This window comes from Dreissena polymorpha, chromosome 8 (assembly GCF_020536995.1).
Source record: "Dreissena polymorpha isolate Duluth1 chromosome 8, UMN_Dpol_1.0, whole genome shotgun sequence".
Lineage (NCBI taxonomy): Eukaryota > Metazoa > Mollusca > Bivalvia > Myida > Dreissenidae > Dreissena > Dreissena polymorpha.
The window spans coordinates 30754961-30774511 of NC_068362.1; the positions used below are offsets into that span (position 1 = coordinate 30754961).

Here is a 19551-nt window from a genome sequence, read left to right on the forward strand (position 1 = left end):
TGACTCCCAAAACATCTGTCTTAATCAGTTCCAACATGCTTTATCCCCGAACAACATGTGTCTTAATCAGTTATTCATAGCATAGCTAATCGGAGTCAGTGTCCGAATCACTTCTCTCAAACTAATGATCACATTATTAATTATTGTCAAAACGCGTGGCCTAATTAATTGTACGATACTTAGTTACAATTCAATACATATCATAATGAGTTATTATACAATAGATAATAAGTATCAGAGCATTTTGTTAAGTACTCACAAAAATGGTGTCTAAATAATGTTTAGCATGCTGAATCACCAAACAGCTAATGTCTTATTAATGATTTATCACTATCGGAGTGTCGAACTCATGGTTAATCACTATCGGAGTGTAAGATTCATGGTTAATCACTATCGGAGTGTCGAACTCATGGTTAATCACTTTCGGAGTGTCGGACTCATGTTTAAATACTATCGGAGTGTCGGACTCATGGTTAATCACTTTCGAAATGTCGGACTCATGGTTAATCACTTTCGGAGTGTCGGACTCATGGTTAATTACTATCGCAGTGTCGCACTCATTATTAATCACTATCGGAGGGTCGGACTCATGGTTTATCACTATCGGAGTGTCGAAATCTTCCTAAAACATGATATACATTTCCTATTCTATCACAAACCCAATATTTTAATCAGTTACAACATATTTAATCACTATGTAGCAAGTGTCTTTATCAGTTAATGTGTCACCACAGAACCTGTGAGTTTCTCAGTTAATGCATTCACAATCAAATTTTGCTTCTTTATCCGTCGTAACGTACGTTATCACCATTTCCTTATTCATTTAATTGCATAAGTATCCAATCTAAGAATATATGTCTTAATCAGTTCCAACATATTTAATCACGTTTTTCTTAATCGGCGAGTGCATAGCTAATCTCTTTCAGAGTCTGTGTCAGAATCACTTCTCACATCCTCCACCTGAAAATAATAATGTAACATTTAAACTCTATGGTTCCATCTGAAAATAGAATCCTTTAAACTAGAATATTGGTAGTTATCTTGATCCCATTTTAAATGAAATCGTTTGAACTAGAATACCGGTACTATTCTTGGTTCCATCTGAAAATAAAATCCTTTAAACTAGAATTCCGGTATTTATTTTGGTTCAATCTGAAAATAAAAAAAATCTTGAAACTACAATACGGGTACTGGTTTCATATTAAAAAACAAATCAAACTAAAATACTGTTGTTTTCCTGTGTATGCTTTTTGACTCTCAAATGGTTAAATGCATGAAATTTCAGTCCAATAGTAAATGCATAAGGTAAAGTAAATAAACCTGACTTAACTGAATATACTGAATTGCTTCCATTTCGAACATAGCTGCCGAAGTCAATGATTTCTTCAGAAAATCTTTGCTTATTTGATGAAAATTCGGCCAGTGCTCAATGCAACGATTAAATTAGGAGCACATTCAAGCTGTCATACGACGCAATCTTCAATAGCATAAATATATATTCAAATGTGATACATTTAGAAGTATCATGTTGCGATTGTACAAGAACAAAATGTTAAATTTCTGGCGATAATTAATGTAATCTTGACAAAGACCAATTTGTCCGAAACTAAAACGTATTTTTCGGGGTATAAGACGCGACTTTTTACCAAACAAAAGAAACATGTGTCTTATATGCCGGTGCGACTTATCCATGGGAAAACAATCACAAATAAGAGTCTATGCATCGGAATTGCATACATGCGCGAGTGAGTATCATTACTAGTGTTTTAATTTGCTGTTTTCATAAAACAATAGTTTTTACAAAAAATCAACCAGTCTAGGTGTTTTAATTTGCTGTTTTCATTTAACAATAGTTTTTACACCAAAATCAACCAGTCTAGGAAGACAGATTTCACTTACGTCTCCCTTCTTCAACTTGTTTACCGCCACCATGAAAATGCTGTAAGTCCACATGAGGTGCAGGACCATTAGCGTGTAGAGAAAAAACAGGAAGAACCAGTGAGTGAAAAACGTCTGCTCCATTATATATTGGTAGGGTTCAAAGGTTGTACTCCATAAAATACTGTAATGAAGAAATAGAGAAGAAAGATCAATCGAAAAGCGGTAACCATTCACCACACAGACTCGCTTTTTGATCAGTTTGCAGTCCCTTAAATAGTCTAAATAAATAAAAGACCTTTCTTAGTACATGCAATATTTAAAGGTTTAGTATAGTTTTTAACCCTTGCTTAGAGGAATTTCTGTAAGAAATATTCTAAGAATAGAAATACGTATACTAGACATCCCTAACTTTGGAAATAAATTGATCCAATTTAGAAGGTTGGGAGAGTCCATTAGGCATACATTGGCTAATGAGGAGAAAACATCGTACACGAAGACCATCTGGGTCGTTTACATCAACTTTAAAATATATAGAATATTGATCTACGATCTTCAAACAAAACAACAAGGGAAAAATAAACACCGTAGAGGCGAAAGGGCGTATTCATTTACAATAAATTTAAATACAAAGTGGCTAAGCGGGTGAAAATATCTGAAAGACACAAAACGACACCATCTTTGCAGTAAGTTCCAACTAACCTCACTTAAACCCGGTAAGCTCCCGTAAACGCATGCCCCCCCCCCCCCCCCCCCCCGCTGGGTACTAACCTAAATGGGTAGACCCCGAGTCGTGTTATCATCCATGTAGCGATGAAGCATATGAATAGGATTTCCTTGAGCAGTTTGTGTTTGCTGTAATTGCACATTTTTCCGGCCTGGAAAATAAAAGAGGATGGCATAGTGTTCACAAATTGTACAACTACATTTAGTAATGGCCATAAATTTTGTGTGTACATAATGAAATATTAGAACACAATGTATTTCCATGGAACGATGGCTCTTTTAAATTATGCAAATTCATAATGATGTATGTAACTCCTTGTGAAGTATTGATAGTTGGGATCCTTTAAAATACACTCGCGTACTAAATTATTCTTATGTCCCTTTAACAATATTTACGTTGGAATGGGTGTGGTCCTTTAACAATGGCAGCACATACCAATTACGTTGATGTGCCCCTTTTATGAATAATTATAAATACATAAATATCGACTTGTCCATTTAAAATGCACACAATCTATTTCTGCATCATTATCAGTGCTTAGGTTACGAAATGTTAACCCATTTATGCCTAGTGGACTCTCCCATCCTTCTAAATTGGATCAATTTATTTCCAAAATTAGGGATGTCTAGTATAATTATTGCAATATTTAGAAAAATTCTTACAGAAATTCCTTTAAGCAAACAGCGCAGAATCTGATGAGACGCCACATCATGCGGCGTCACATCTGGGTCTAAGCTGTTTGTCAATACCTTTTTTCTAGACGCTAGGCCTAAATGGGTTAATTTTAAAATGTTTCCTCTCAGACAATATATACAAGCCGGCTCACATCGGTAAATGTCCCTTTGAATTTAAAGGGGCCTTTTCACACATCGTCGCTTTATTGCTTTAGTGCTCTATCTCCATTATTTTCAAAAATGCGTTTTTTTATATCGCTGTGTTCGTGAGAACGAGATCTTTATTATGACGTAATCGGATTCAAGATTCAGACGTCACAGAAGAAGTTTTTCGTTTCCATTTTGCTCTATATCCCACTTTTTCGATTCCATTTTGCTCTATCTCCCACATTTTTACAAACGGGTGAATGCTGCACTGCACCATCTCCGAGACTTTGAGCAAAGTAGAAATCACGCTCAGATTAGCCTATCAATTGCCAGAATTTACACCACGTGACTGAGTTTCATTTCAGAACTGTAATGATCCCTTCCCATGACGTTCAATGAATAAATGTCCAGATCCGTAACCGATAAAATACTCTATGTCCCGATAGAGCAGTTCAGCATTAACGATTTTTTTACCAGAATGCTCTATCTCCATACATAAAATTGCAAATAACATTAACAAATAATTTACTAAAGTAAATATTTAATTATATCCATATACTCCGTTTGCTTATAAACACTCCGGTATATTTTTGTCCACATACGTGCATAAATAAGTGAGAAAATAACTGATAAATCTTTACATGCGTTTTTCTCAAAAAAATGTAAATGGTAGTTAGAGCACTAAAGAAATCAAGCGACGACATTTTGGCATGTATTGGAGTTTGTCATTAAATGCTTTATATTGACAAATGTAAACATCGGACCTAAAAAGCTCCAGTAATAAAACAAGAATAAAATTATAAAAAGAACAAAAAAGGATTCCTCAACTGGGCTCGAACAACTGACCCCTGGAGTAAAAAACTGGTCGCTTAGACCACTCGGCAATCCGTGCTCATACAATGAGTGATGTATTTTATATTTTATATAAGAAATCCTCGTAGTATCACAAAATATAGCGACAACAACAGAGCTCTCCAAATTATTCAATCGTTTCGCGTTGCAACGCTTTATAATTTTCAGGTTTTTAAATCGTCATAAGATGCATATAATGGATGTTCGGTATTACTGTTTCGTTACAAATATCATAACTACAACGAAAATTTGCAATTCTGAAACATTTTCTTTTAATTTTGTCAATGTATCAAATCGTGAAAAAGCCCCTTTAAACACTTTTACCGTAAGGAACGGGTCCGAGGCATCGTGAACAAACAGGACTAAGGTTCCTATGCGTACTAGGTTCATCATCCACGAAAAGTAAATCAGCACCAACGTGGCAACGTGGTGAACAGTCATCTGAATGAAATCCTGTACAAAAACGGAAATCAAAGCGATGACAGCACCATTAAAATACGATAATCAAAGCCATTGGAGTATATATAAGATACGGAAATCAAAGCGACGACCGTGATAGTGCATAAATACGAAAATTCAAGCGTTTAAATCACGTATTAAAACAGAAGTCAAAGCGATCAAGAATTTGATACAAATACGGAAATTTAATAAATGAAAGTAAAGAAATTTTGAAACTGATTACGTTTATTACATAATTAAATCAGCAATGTTAGAAGCGTTATCTGATTCTGTAAAACTAAGTAACAAATATAATGACACAGAAACAAAAAAATATTTCAAAGCTGGAATACTACATTTGTTTCAAAACAAAAAAAGGTTTTCTAGTTAAAACCGAAAGTTTGTAATTCGGATACCTTTCGTTTCGCATCGGTGAGCAGCGTAATCAGGAGTCCCCAATAAAACGCGGCCTCCAGAATGTAATACCAGTATATCTCCGAGGTCAAGTGCTTGTCAAATAAAAAATGTTCGTTTCAATATTACATTTTTGTCAGGCATAATCACTTAAGACAGTGTTGTATTGTAGTATGATAAGTGTATGGTATTGCGAATATTCAAGTTCAATGAAATATGCTAGTTAAATAAACAAAAAAGGTTTGTTTAGTCAAATAAAACAGGATTTCAATAATGTTAATTATTCGGTTCAATGTTGACATATTGATCATCAAACATGACATAAAGTAAATTAGTTATTCGATGTTCATTCTGATATTTAATATGGTCATTTTTGATAAGATTTCAGCTTCAATACTGTTTATCTTGTGACACGTTTAATTAGTAAATGCCATAGCTACATTTCCTCCTTTTATTTTCTTAATCGTCTTTTTACTTGCAAAGGCCAGCCGATCCAGCAATGCTTCGTTGCCAAGAGCCAAGGTTTCTGTAATTGTTCATACAAGTTCAAATTAAATATAAAACGTTTAGCCTTTACAGAACAAATATTCAATTGACTAAGGCAATCAGCATTAGATCTATACAGATTGAAAGTATGTGGTCTTGGATGACCCGCGACATGCGAAAGTAGAGCTTATGACATTTTCGACTTGCGTAGCTCCAGACAAGCCTGCGCATCCGCACAGTTTGTTCAGGAGCTGCCATGTCCGCTTATGAAACCACGAAACCTGACTACAGCGGCCATACATGGCAAAAGACTCATTTTCGCATTACGCGGATCAAATATCAAAAATCGATTGCTGGCAGACCGAAAATGCAAACTGACACTCGGAATGTGGTATTGTTAGAACGCGTTAATTTGCACCATTTTATTCAGTTAAATGTATTAAAATTGTGATTTACTAGATGCACTGTGTGAATTAGCGAGGTCTCAACAGTAATGTAGAAAAGAAGTGTCTTTGAAACTAGTTCAAAGAGGACATTGTCTCATTAAATACTAATATATATTTATATTGGTTTATTTATCCATCCATCCGTCTGTCCATTCATATATTCATCAATACATCAACACCTTTATCAAATTAGCCTCGTTCTATGAAAACAAGATTTAATGTTTGTTCGTAGTGTTATGCTAGATTACCTTTTTCAGTCCGCACTGTTATGGAATGATCCGATTAAATGAAGTCTCTTCGAAACGAGAATCCATTCTAGGCGGAAAGAATCGAAACCGATAGCCTGTGCGGACTGCACAGGCTAACCTGCGATGACAATTTACGCACATGCATTAAACCAGGTTTTCGCAGAACAAGGCGCATATATTTAGTTAATTATAAAAGATACTCGCGTCCCATAAGACGATGCCACCTCCGATGCACGCGGATGTGTAGAACAGGAAATGCCAACTGAAAGGAATATGTGCATTCGAACTGTATGGCGCTCCTGCCGGAAACGATATGAGCCGTGCTCTGTGAAAAGGGGGTTTAATGCATGTGCGAAAAGTCTCGTCCCAGATTAGCCTGTGCAGTCCGCACAGGCTAATCAGGTACGACACGTTCCACCTTAACTGGATTTTTGCTATGAAGAGAATTTCTTTAAACGAAAAATATCATAACAGCAGAACATGTTGTCCCTGATTAGCCTGTGTGAACTGTACAGGCTAATCTGGAACGACACTGTACGCAAATGCATTAAGCCCCCTTTTCACAGAGCGAGGCCCATATATTATATAGTTATTTACTAATCTGATTCCACAGAAAATATCTTATATGAAAAACGGTTCGTTAAAATACACTTATCACGTGGCTCGACATTCAACTTTAAACCCACCAGTCCAATACAACTAGTTCCCTAAAATTGCGACTGAAACCCATTTTTTTATTTTCTTAAATATGGTGATGTTACATATAACATGAAAGGTCCTGATTAAAGAAACACACACCGGAGAGAATTTTCAAAATACATTGAGTATAGCTAGAGGTATTACATCTTGAATAATGCAAATTTTTGATTTTAAATCTGCCAAACGTTCTGCTTATTTTTGTCTACAATAAAACTCCCCTTTGTACTTTAGGCTAAACTTGCACATATCCTGATCAAGGTTACTTGTCTTGAACCTCTTGTTCAAGGGATACGTTAAGAGAGTTTCTTATTTTGTTAAGTATGCCAGTTGATGTTTGTATTGTTTGTGGGACCGTGGTCTAGTGGTAGGATGCTGGTCTAGGAACCGGAAGTTCCCTGCTTCAAATCCCACACAGACCACGGAATTTTCCTGAGCAAATAATTACTCCCACGCTTGCTCCTCTCCACCCATGAGTATAAATGGGTACATGTGAGGGAATTAAGCCGATGTGCTGTGGCTGAATACTGCGCCGAATGTATACGGACTTATATCCCAGTGATCGGGGGGGGATTGTACAGCGCCTTTGAACGTGTATTATTACACGAAAAGGGCGCTTTATAAATCTGGTATATAATAATAATAATATTATTATTATTATTACATGCATTCTAATTCAGGTTTTATTATTTCCTTTAATTAGATTGATGATGTGTAGAAACGCGGTTATATGTGTTATTTCGCTTTTTGAATGAGTAAAATCTTTTGTCTTTTAATATGTAATGTTTTTATTAATACTTTTGTCAATTTATCTCTTAAATATATATAGTTAGGTTCTAACATAAGATTTAGTTAACTAATAAAGCACAACTAATTGTCCCGCATAACGTACCAGCATTCCGCAAATTTCTTTATTGTCGGCTGCGCATCATAGTTACGTCGCTTCCGGAGCCAGATCTGTATCTGGTGAACGCTCTTATCCGTCTGCTTCGAAAGACGCTGTTATGGCAGAAAATGGCGCTGTAGATTTTATTCGGATAATGTTGTTTTGCGGAACATGTTAGTTATTTCATAGCCAAGGTAAAGTACATGTTTGTTCACATCACTTGAAAGCATCATGTACTTATAAATGCTGAATATGTGTCTTTTTAGAAATGTGTTAATGTCTCTGAGACTCGTTTCAAACAATAATGTTGCCATTGTGTAATGTTCAATAAAGTATTAATAAATAACTACTGGCAATATCAGGTTGCAGGATCACACGACTGTGGGGTTCACAATTGAACGTTAATGGATGTAAACACGCCGGTATGTTGTACTTTTCTTCAAAAAACTTTTTAAAACAATTATTCTTAAGAATTTCAACTAGTGCATAAAAGACAGTTTTTTATAGGTGTTATGACAATGTGAAATACATCAGAATAACTTTATTAAATAAACCTGTGTTATTGGCCAAAAAACTGATGTGTAACGCAATCATGTACACGGTTATGCTGCAAGCAACGTGAAATTTTGGCACCGATTTCAGACGTATTCAATGATTAATTCTTAAATTTAAGATATCGGCACAAACTGCAAAATAAACTGTCTTTTATGCACTAAAGATTTGTTTGCTAATGTTTTTCAATAACTTGATATATTTGCAAAAATAAATGTTTTAACAGTGTGTTAACATTCTGTCCAGCCCGTGTGTAAACCCCTGTGAACCCCGTTGATCCTGCATCCCTGAATATTGATTGCGGGAAAGATTGAGAGGTAAAACTGCAATCTTAAGTTTTATGATGACTTCACATCTTTGTTCGATGTCGGGTTTATTAAGTATCCGTTCATTTCCAATAGAATGCTATTATTACATATAAAACATTTTTAAGTGGATTTTCGAGAGATTGCTAACAATGGTCTCGGGCTCCAATCCCGATGAAGGCAACATTTTTTCATTATTTATATTTATATTATTCCAAATTTAATCATTTATATACACTCTATTTCGTGATATTTTGTCAAAAATACAAAGATCGGTTAACATGTCCTCTTAAATCCAATGGCACCCCTCACTTTAATGAAACCGTTGTCAATCTTTTTGCAAGTCTTGAAGGCATTTTCAAGGACTTGGTCATGGGGTGGTCCCGGGGGCCTTCGTTTGGAAACACCGATGGCAAAACCGAAGGGTACTGCAACAAACCTTTAAACGAAGACATTTATTAACCTATTTATGACTAGTGGACACTCCCATCTTTCTAAATTGGATCAATTTATTTCCTAAATTAGGGATGTCTAGTATATTTATTTCTATATTTATAATATTTCTTACAGAAATTCCTTGAAGAAAACAGCGCAGACCCTGATGAGACGCCGCATCATGCGGCGTCTCATCTGGGTCTACGCTGTTTGCCAAGGCCTTTTTTCTAGACGCTAGGCATAAATGGGAAGCAGATAGATGGTTCAGTTGGAACACTGATTGTATCTCTAGATATAGTGACATTGAACTTTTCATCGCCGCGTTTTCACTACTGAAAGAACGGTGACTCATGATTAACAAAAAAGACAACAACTTTACAAGGAATAGGGCCAGTATATAATGACAGACAATTCAGACAAATTGTACCAATTGTACCGGTAATAATAATAAAAAATAAATACTACTACTAATAATTATAATAAAAGAAGAGGAAGAAGAAGATGATGATGAAGAAGAAGAAGAAGAAAAGGAAGAAGAAGAAGAAGAAGAAGAAGAAGAAGAAGATGATGATGATGATGATGATGATGATGATGATGATGATGATGATGATGATGATGATGATGATGATGATGATGATGATGATGATGATGATGATAATGATGATGATGATGATAATTCAACAAACACAAAGTCGAGCAAATAACAGTGCATATTCAATTGAAGCATTGCTCTGTTGTAAGGGAAGCCAATGTGAGAATTCGTCTTGCAAGAAATATCACAGTTGTCTCCCTAGCCACATGTACTTAGTGGTAAGGTGACTGGATCTGGAATATTTGTCTATGTGCATTAATTTTGTGTTCGGTACATCATTAATTAACGTACTTATTCACCTTTCAACAACACCTTACCTTTCGAAGATAAATCTGATTCCGACGAAAAACGCCCCAATGAGAATCGATAGGTTAAGGTGCACTAATTGTGGGTAGTAGGTATCGGAGCCCGGCTGGTTTTCCAAATCCTTCCAGCCGTACGGGGTCCCAGAAGAATTTTCTGGGAACCAAAGTGTATCATCCCAGAGCGCTTCGTATAGTCCCATTTTTTTCAACCCTCCCTTTTATGGCGAAATGGAAAAAACGTTTGTAATGATAATCTGTTATGTGTTTTTTTGTTAATGTTTTCCTTGTTTACGATGAACAGAAAACATGTATTCCTTCTTTTTTTGTTTCAATTGTTATCATTAATGTGGCGGCACCAAATGTTACACATTCTTATGTTAATCCATATCAATTACCATGTCACTTCACTATCGTTGTATGGTATATCCCATGAATTGATATTTAATGTAACGATATACACAAAATCATTTACATCGTATGTCCAACTTTCATCATCCGTAACATCGATGAAGCTGTGCGCTTGACCGGCGGACCAAAACAGCCGTCCTCATGTAATGTACTCAACAGATGGTTTAAGATAGTAAAACGCGGCTGAACAATAGTACTATGAGTATTTTATCAATATTAAGCACGCTATATGTTGTATAGTTTCGATCCGACGTTTCGCATCAGTTCTGTTTATGTATCATTTTCGATGTATCGTGTTATCGTTCACACAGGAAAATACTTTTCGATCCGCGGGTTCGCACTATCATTTTAATTATGATATCTATCCGTATCACACGGGACATGTTTTGCAATTGTTAATTAAGGAATTTTATCTTCTAGATATCGGATTTTGTAAATTGAAAATACGGCATCCGATAGTAGTGTATGGTGGTGAACAATTTAGTTTAGTTTTAGTTTAACCATATATATTAAGGCTCCATTGCATAGAAAGCATAGGGCGTGTTGAACGCTTTTGAGTCCGTTTCCTTGGTAGAACCAGTACTTGGTTTATTTGGAAGAGATTTAAAGAACGCTCCCTCCACCGGCGATCGAACCCGTTACCTCCGGTCGCTAGCGAGACGCCATACCCACAACTCCAATGTGACCCCAATTATGTAGAATTTATTACATTTAGTACTATACCATTTAGTATATTCAATACGTTGATGTACCATTATAAATATAATGCATCTACAGTTAACCAATGATTGATACACAGTTTTCAAACTTAATTAAATGTAAATAATAACCGTGTATTGGTTTTAATCACAAATAATAATACGTATTAAACATAAATGTTAAAATATATGCATGTTTTTGTCGTCTTACGCAGTTATAACGTTTTACAACGTTCTTTTGATTTTGGTTTCAATTTGGTTATATACTCGAAATGATGAGATATTAACAATCGCAGTATTTACGACCTTCTTTACTGCTGAAGCATGAAGGGTTTTATACCATCAGATATATTTATGATTATATGATAATACAATGAGTTCAAGTGTATACGTGTGCTTCATATCGTAAAGTATAAATACATTAATATCATGTTTCCTAAAACATACAACATTTGTTAAATATTTATATAAATGCATAAAAGTGTATAGTTAGTGGGAGCGTTCTTTAGATCAACAAATACACAAACTACTGGTTCTAAGCCCAGGTAACGGACTCGAGAGAGTTTCAATAAGCCTTTGGCTTTCGATGCAATAGATCTAAAATACATGGGTTTTAATGTTAACCTTAAACAATCCATTGCATTAAGCGATTTTAAAAGTTCAAAGTGACGGTTGAATGTTGCCAAAAATCGGATATCTTGCTTTAAATACTAATTTATCTTGCATAATCTATGGGAACTTTAATAATTTCGACAAATACTGATTTCGATTAAATAACATGACCTTTACTCGATCTTCACTACTCAGTGTATCTCGGAAAAAGCCCTAAATTGCCGTAGAGATTACCAACCGCTGTAGAAAGTGGCCGATGTGATCAGAGTGGACCTTGATTCACAGATTAGTTAACACTAAATTCTTCCCCAAGCCTCATTCTAAAACGGTGATATTTCAAGGCATTTATGTTGCCATTCCTTTATTTCAGATTGGCTAAGCCCCAAAGCAAGCACCCTCAGAAAACAGGGTTTAGGAATTAATTTTGCCAAATGCCGAGTGCCTCCATTAAAATTATCTTTCAACGTCGTCACCAATGAAGTGCACGGGTACCATTGCTAGATATCCAGAACAGTAAAGAAACTCTTTAGAAATAAGCACTTCAGTTGACGGCCTACGATGATTTAGTGGATTGTAACCAAGTGGAGTTAAACGAGAGTAGTTTCCCTTTTTATTTTGAATTGTGTCTTCTGTAAAAATACCTTTTATATTGAACAAAAAAGTAGTATGAGGATAAAAAAAATAATAATGAAATGTTAAAGGAGAGTTAGTGATTCTAACGTGCTTTAACTCTTGTATTGATTTGAGAAAACGCGTAATGGTTTTAACGATAAATTAAAAAAAAAACACATCGAAAATGAAGTTTTTAAAAATTTCCTCCATCAACGTAAATTCGCGAATTTGACATTGTATGTCAATATTTAAGTAATAACAAATAAATAACAGCGATAACAAACACTAACCTTTTAAAATAAATACACACATCACTGATGTGTTTAAATACGAAATTTATACGATGTTTTGCTACCCTTGATTCGCGGGTATGACGTCATACACCAATGCCATTCGAGGTCGAGCAACTAGGCCAAGCTAACTTATTATAGATCTAAACAGTTAAAATTGGTTTTTTATGCACATGTAAAATAAACATAAAAGTCAAACACAAAAACCCAATAAATTAACAAAAATACAATGTAAAATGCATTTTAAAATTCACTACTTGCTATGCAATTCGGTCTTTTCGTAATTAACGTCGAGCAAGAGTTGTCGTTCGTGCGGGAGGGTATTTTTTACTTCCGGTTGTCAAAAGTTATAAGCGCGTAAATTTCAAAAAAGTTAGTATGGATTCTATAATAACATCGGCGAATTTAATTCCAATAAATAATAAAACAACTGTCGACGATGTGTTGAACTATTCCAAAGTAGAAATTCATGCATTTTTACGCGCAAATAATGTTAAAATTAGTGGAAGCAAGTTGACACTTGCCCAACGGGTAGTAGATACGATCGGATCGCGGTGTGACATTGTGTCGGATTGTGCACCACAGTCGTCATCTTCTGGTGTTGAAACTCCCGAAATAGCTGAGCACCGAGCAGGATGGACTGGGACTTCATGTCATTTCCCTACTGTGAAGCTTAGCGACATCGAGAGCTACTTACTGCACAGTAGCCACCGCACAGAAGATGCCGAAAAAATGCAGTGCTACAGACAATACATCAGGGGTCTCAATTTTAATAAAGAATGATTTATCCACAAAATTATGATAAATTCCATAAGCGACAGCAGCAAGCACTGCTACATTCGCTCCAAATGTTATCCTTCAATGCAGCAAGGTGTCTATGAGCAATGGATTTTAATGACCAAGGAGAGACCCTTTAAAGTTGTGAAGGCATACTGCACATGCCCTGCAGGGTAATTATATAATTATTCAGGACGATTATACTTGAAAAATTGTTTTGGTTTTCTTAAGTAGGGAAACCAGATATATTGTTCACAGATACATTTGCTCGTATAAACATGTATGTCATACATTCTCTGAGTGCAGACAAAGGAGTCATGATGAGTGATTACTGTATTATAAACATTTAGCCACTTACCAGGCAATAAAAGAAAATAACAATTACAATAAAATTTCACACATTTTATTTATTAAAGTCATTGTCAACTCGTACACTTTTCATTTAAATCATTTTTCATGTACAGAACATTATTTATATTTAGCAAAATTTGCATGTGAATGTATTTGAGAATAATGTTTGCATAATAACAACTTTATAATTACAATGCGCCATAACCCAATAATTAAGTTTGCCACAAAACCTTATTTAAAGAAGAAAGAGTCAATTACATAAATATGTCGTGTTCTGAGGAAACTGGGCATATTGAATGCATGTGCGAAAAGTGTCGTCCTAGATTAGCCTGTGCAGTCCGCACAGGCTTATCCGGGACGACACTTTCTGCCAAAAGCCTAAACTGGATTTTTGCTAAGAAGAGACATCATTTAAAAGAAAAATTCAATATAAGCGGAAATTGTTGTCCCTGATTAGCCTGTGCACAAGCATTATGCCCAGTTTTCTCAGAACACAACTCATATTTGATCAAATTACACATTAAGTTTGTTTATAAGTAAAATACGTGTTATCTGATATTGCCTTCTACAAGAATATTAAATATTTACTTATTCAATTATATTATATCTTGTACTGGAGATAATTTCTACATATTATCCCTTACCAGTTATTTTATAATCTTATATCTCACTGCAAAGAAAAATAATCTCTATATATATATTTTGCTGTTTATTTTAAAAGATCTAAATTTTTATTTCAGATGTGGAGAGGGATGCACACACATTGCCGGCCTGCTGTTTGCGCTTGAAAGAGACCACCTTCAGACGAGCTTGAAGATGAAGCCTGCACATCAAAACCATGCCAGTGGAACCAGCCAAACAAAAAGAAAAAACATTCAAGGCCAGTCAATGAAATAAATTTCAAGCGTGTTAGATATGAGGATTCTCTGAAGGTAAAAGAAAAGAAAACGGCTAAATACAATGTAGATAGCATCTCATTTAGAGACACTTTGTGTGCAAAGCTTGGGAAAAACTCAAGGGCTGCATTATTTGACATTTCGCCACCAGCTGAAGACCATCATTGTGATGTTCAAAGTGACCTCAACATTTCAATTTTTGAAGAGGTTGAAACAACCAAACACATTATTTATAAATCTGACAGATACATTGATTTATTAAGTACTTTGAAAAATGAAAACATGTCTAAGCCAGATTTCGACAATTTCTTTGTCCCTTTGCACCAATGAGATAATAGATGAAATTGAATCTAGGACTAAAGGTCAACATGAAAACCCATTATGGACTTCTGCCCGAAAAATTAGAATTACTGCCTCCTTGTTTCATGATGTAAGCACTAAAAAAATCACAACTAATTCAGAAAACATTGTAAAAAAGTGTTAGGTGAAAACAAATCTTTTGACAACAATGCTGTGGCAATCAAATGTACCATGTCCGATAAAGTCCGAGATGCAGTCTTGTTAAAAGTTATTTTCAAGTTTAAATTAGTTTTAGAGTAGGTATTTGACTGTTTCCCCGACCTTTGTTCTTATAGACTCCATCAACAAATCATGAATGTAATAATTTATTACAAAGTGGGTTGCGATGCATTATTACATTTCGGGTTGACAGTAACAACTCGTTTTGTAATAAAAACCCGAAATGTAATAAATTGTACCATGTTCGATAAAGCCCCAGATACAGTATTGTATAAAGTTATTTTCAAGTTTAAATTAGTTTAAGAGTAGGTATTTACAATGCCCCAGACATTTGTTCTCATAGACCACATCAACAAATCATGAAAGTAATAATTTTATTACAAAGTGGGTTGCGATGCATTATTACACTCGGATCGACAGTAACAACCCGTTTTGTAATAAAACCCCGAAATGTAATCAATTGTACCATGTTCGATAAAGTCCCAGATAGAGTCTTGTTTAAATTCATTGTCAAGTTTAAATTAGTTTTAGAGTAGGTATTGACACTGTTTAGAGTAGGTATTTAGAGTAGGTATTTAGGGTAGGTATTTCCCCGACCTTTTTCTTATATTCTCCATCAACAAATCATGAATGTAATAATTTATTACAAAGTGGGTTGCGATGCATTATTACATTTCGGGTTTACAGTAACAACCCGTTTTGTAATAAAAACACGAAATGTAATAAAGTGTACCATGTTCGATTAAATCCCAGATACAGTCTTGTTAAAAGTTATTTTCTATTTTCAATTAGTATTAGAGTAGGTATTGACAATTCACCAGACCTTAGTATATATTACAAAGTGGAATGAGACGATGTGAGAGAGAGTGAGAGCGAGAGAAACGAGAGAGAAAAAGAGAGAGAGAGAGAGAGAGAGAGATGAGAGGAGAGAGAGAAGAGATCGATATCGTAGAGAGGAGAGAGATAGAGATAGAGAGAGAGAAAAGAGAAAGAGAAGAGAGCAGAGAGAGAGAGAGAGAGAGATAGAGCGAGCGAGCTACGATAGAGAGAGAGAGAAAGGGAGTTGATGAGGTTATTGTTTTAAGTTGGCAAGCGACCAGACTGTCAAGCACAAACAGACAGATAGTAGGTATACTTACGAGCGAAAATGCTGCTGATCGGATTGTATTTGAAAAGGGTTACCGCCTTTATAAATAGTATTTCAAATATAAAGCGATGGTCCCTACACTTCTCCATGCTCCTGATATTTCCTTAACACACACTTTTTTGTTTGGCCTATTCAGTACATAATGTTCCACTCACTGAAGTATCGCAACAGCGAAATGCACGTAAACGATATATAAATAGCTAGTGAATACATTGGTATGTTTGACGTAATGTATACATCATTTGCGATAGCTGACATGTTACACTTTAGATGAAACCTCTTATCAGTACATAATGGTCCACTCATTAGTGTCTGAATATTCTTTCTCATATCTGAATATAGATTTCGGTTTACTTGATTATTTCTAAATAAAACGACATACATGTATTGAGTGTAATAAAAACTGCCTTAAGGTTGACACAATCAAGGGAACTTAGTTCCCGCAACCAAACCTTGTACAGAACGAATTTAACCAATAGTAGAATCATATTTCCTCTAAAGGCATTTTTCAATATGCGTCCAGTAAGCAATAACACTTATAACGCTCTTGTTCAAATGGTCAAGGGAAAGTACAAAAAGGCGGTAAGAGACCGAACACGAGCAGAGAAGAATACAGCAGTGCTATTCTGGCGAAATAGAGACAAGCTGAGTGTTAAAGTCAGTAACGGAAAAAGTATTCTTTTCCATGACAAGAAGCGTTTAGTTATTCAGAAATGTATGGCAGACATGATCCGTAAAAAGCAATTGAAGTTAAAGGGTAGTGGGGCTCGTTCGCTAGTATATGAAATGAAGCAAAAGCTATCTGGTATAAGCGAACGGAAAGTAAGGACAGTTCTTGACCAAAGCAAAATGGATGGCCACCTGAATTGTAAATTTATCATCCTCTGAGCCAAGGCAAAGTAGAACGTCAGAACAGGATTCTACGACAAAAGATAATGTATGAGATGTACAGGCGTCGGCGTAGGGGCTTTAACTGGGTAGAATGTCTTCAAGATAAAGTAAAAAGCATAAACAAACAACCAAAATAGGGTCTTTCATAGCAGACTCCCTTTGCCGTGTATTTTGGTCGGGGGTATGAAAAATCAGCTGATGAAATCAGGAAAAATGCTTAACGAGCTTCAATTAAATGTAACAAGCGGCTGAATGAATCTCAAAGGAAAAGGCGGCCGTGCACTGTTTATGAGAAAGGTGCTCACATATTTCTCCGCTACCCTTTTGGAAAGAGGGCACCATACAAAAGGTATATAATAAAAGGAAAAGTCTTACAGAGATCACGCGGCTTTTCAAGGTCCCGAGTGATATATAGGAAACATGATGATTCGGTCGTTACTTAATGGGTATCGGTGGAACACATAACAAGTAGAACGTTAGAAGCGGAAAGAAACAGAAGAGAGAAATCCTTACAAACCTTCCGAGAAAGTGAAAGACGAAGATTGCATAGACAGAGGTTTTAAATACAAATCGAAAGATCTGCCTGTGAAAACAATGTCGACGAAATGGTAGACGATAATGCTTGTCAAAACCCTCCGCCGAATGATGTAAGATCATTCATTCATAATGAAGATATCCATCTAGTTCATAATCCACACGAGGCATCAAATTGCCAATTCAATTCCATCAGTCATCAAGTCACGATCATAGGCATCTACAGGACAGGAATGCAACTCCGACAAATGGCAGTAGATCACATCAAAGAAAATAAGGCTCATTACAGCAGTTTTACTGCAGGCTCAATAGATAGATATTTACAACGAATGGCAAACAAATTCACCTTCGGTGACAAGACCCTTCTTGACCTTGCTATAGAGTTGAATTGTCAGTTTATTGTTGTAAACTCACAAGGCAGAGATTATAACCGTATTGTTTTAACACTGGCATATACTCAGAAGACTTGACAACATTTACTCTAGGATTTTTTCCAGATATAAACTACGTATCCTTAAAAGTTATGAACGAAAGTGCTTTTCGTGATATATTAGACAGCATTACAATGCCAAGTGCGTATGAAAGTGAGAGTGATGGGAATTTAGGAGGTTCTGATGAAAATAAATTTAACACTGATAAAGATGGTTCTGAGTGCAATAGTGATGATAAAAACAGTTTCGATGTGATTGAAAATGATGAACGATGTACTGGTAATTATGGAAATGATGGAGAGAGTGTTGACATTCAAGAATATGAAAATGGGACGGGTTCAAATACCAATGTCGAGGAGGAGGGGACTGTTACGATTGAAGATATGAAATGGGGCTCTGACACAAATATGTTGTATGACGAGGGGAGTGTTTTAGATACAAATAAAGACTATCATGAACATTGCCCCTATCATGAATCTGACGAAAAAACATATGACAATGGGGCTGATTCAGTGCAATCTTCGTAGACACAAAATAGGAGACTGTGTCTACATAATAGTACATTGGACCCATTTAAGCCACTGTCCCATGTCAGAGAGGTCAGAGAACTGGAGAAATGCATCTGTCCACATGGCATAGAAAGTAGTGAATTTTTAATGCATTTACACTGTATTTGTGTTAATATTTTATTGTTTTTTGTGTGTTGAACTTTTTTTTAATGTTTATTCCACATGTGCACCAAAAACCAATTTTAACTGTTTATAATAAGTAAGCTTGACCTAATTGCTCTACCTCGAATAGCATTTGTGTTTGACGTCATACAAGCGAATCAAGGTGTAGCATAACATCGTATAAAATTCGGATAGGAACACCTCAGCGAGGTATGTATTTATTGTAAAAGGTTAGTGTTTGTTATCGCTGTTGCGTATTTGTTATTACTTTAATATTGACATTACATGTAAAGTTCGCGAATTTACGTTAATCGAAGAAATTTTTAAAAACTTCATCTTCGATGTGTTTTTTATGGTTAAAATCATTTCGCGTTTTATCAATCGAATCCAAGAATTTAAGAACGTTTCAATCATTTACTCTTGTTTTAGATTTCATTGATTATTGTTTGATGCTCATACTAAATTATTGTTCAATTAGTGTATTTTTACCGCATACGAAATTGTAAATAAAAAGGGAAACTACTCTCGTTTAACTCTACTTGGGTACAACCCACTAAATAATCGCGGGCAGGTCAAATGAGTGCATATTTCTAAAACGCTACTTTTTTGTTCTGGTAATCTATCAATCGTGCC

At 35.4% G+C, this 19551-nt stretch overlaps 1 protein-coding gene and 1 pseudogene across 1 annotated transcript; one reads left to right on the forward strand and one right to left on the reverse strand.

The window, feature by feature from the left end:
- Positions 1–665: 665 nt before the first annotated feature.
- Positions 666–10808, reverse strand: LOC127842787 (ceramide synthase 5-like). The gene is made up of 10 exons (XM_052372496.1): positions 10094–10808; positions 9062–9188; positions 7899–8005; positions 6515–6572; positions 5606–5656; positions 5133–5225; positions 4603–4731; positions 2650–2756; positions 1900–2062; positions 666–960 (listed from the first exon to the last, which is right to left on the reverse strand). Exons 1-10 carry the CDS (start codon positions 10279–10281, stop codon positions 913–915), a joined length of 1071 nt encoding a protein of 356 aa, XP_052228456.1. The 5' UTR covers positions 10282–10808; the 3' UTR covers positions 666–912.
- A 2271-nt stretch (positions 10809–13079) lies between these two features.
- The window catches only part of LOC127840422 (uncharacterized), a 10908-nt pseudogene continuing 4436 nt past the window's right edge, over positions 13080–19551 (forward strand).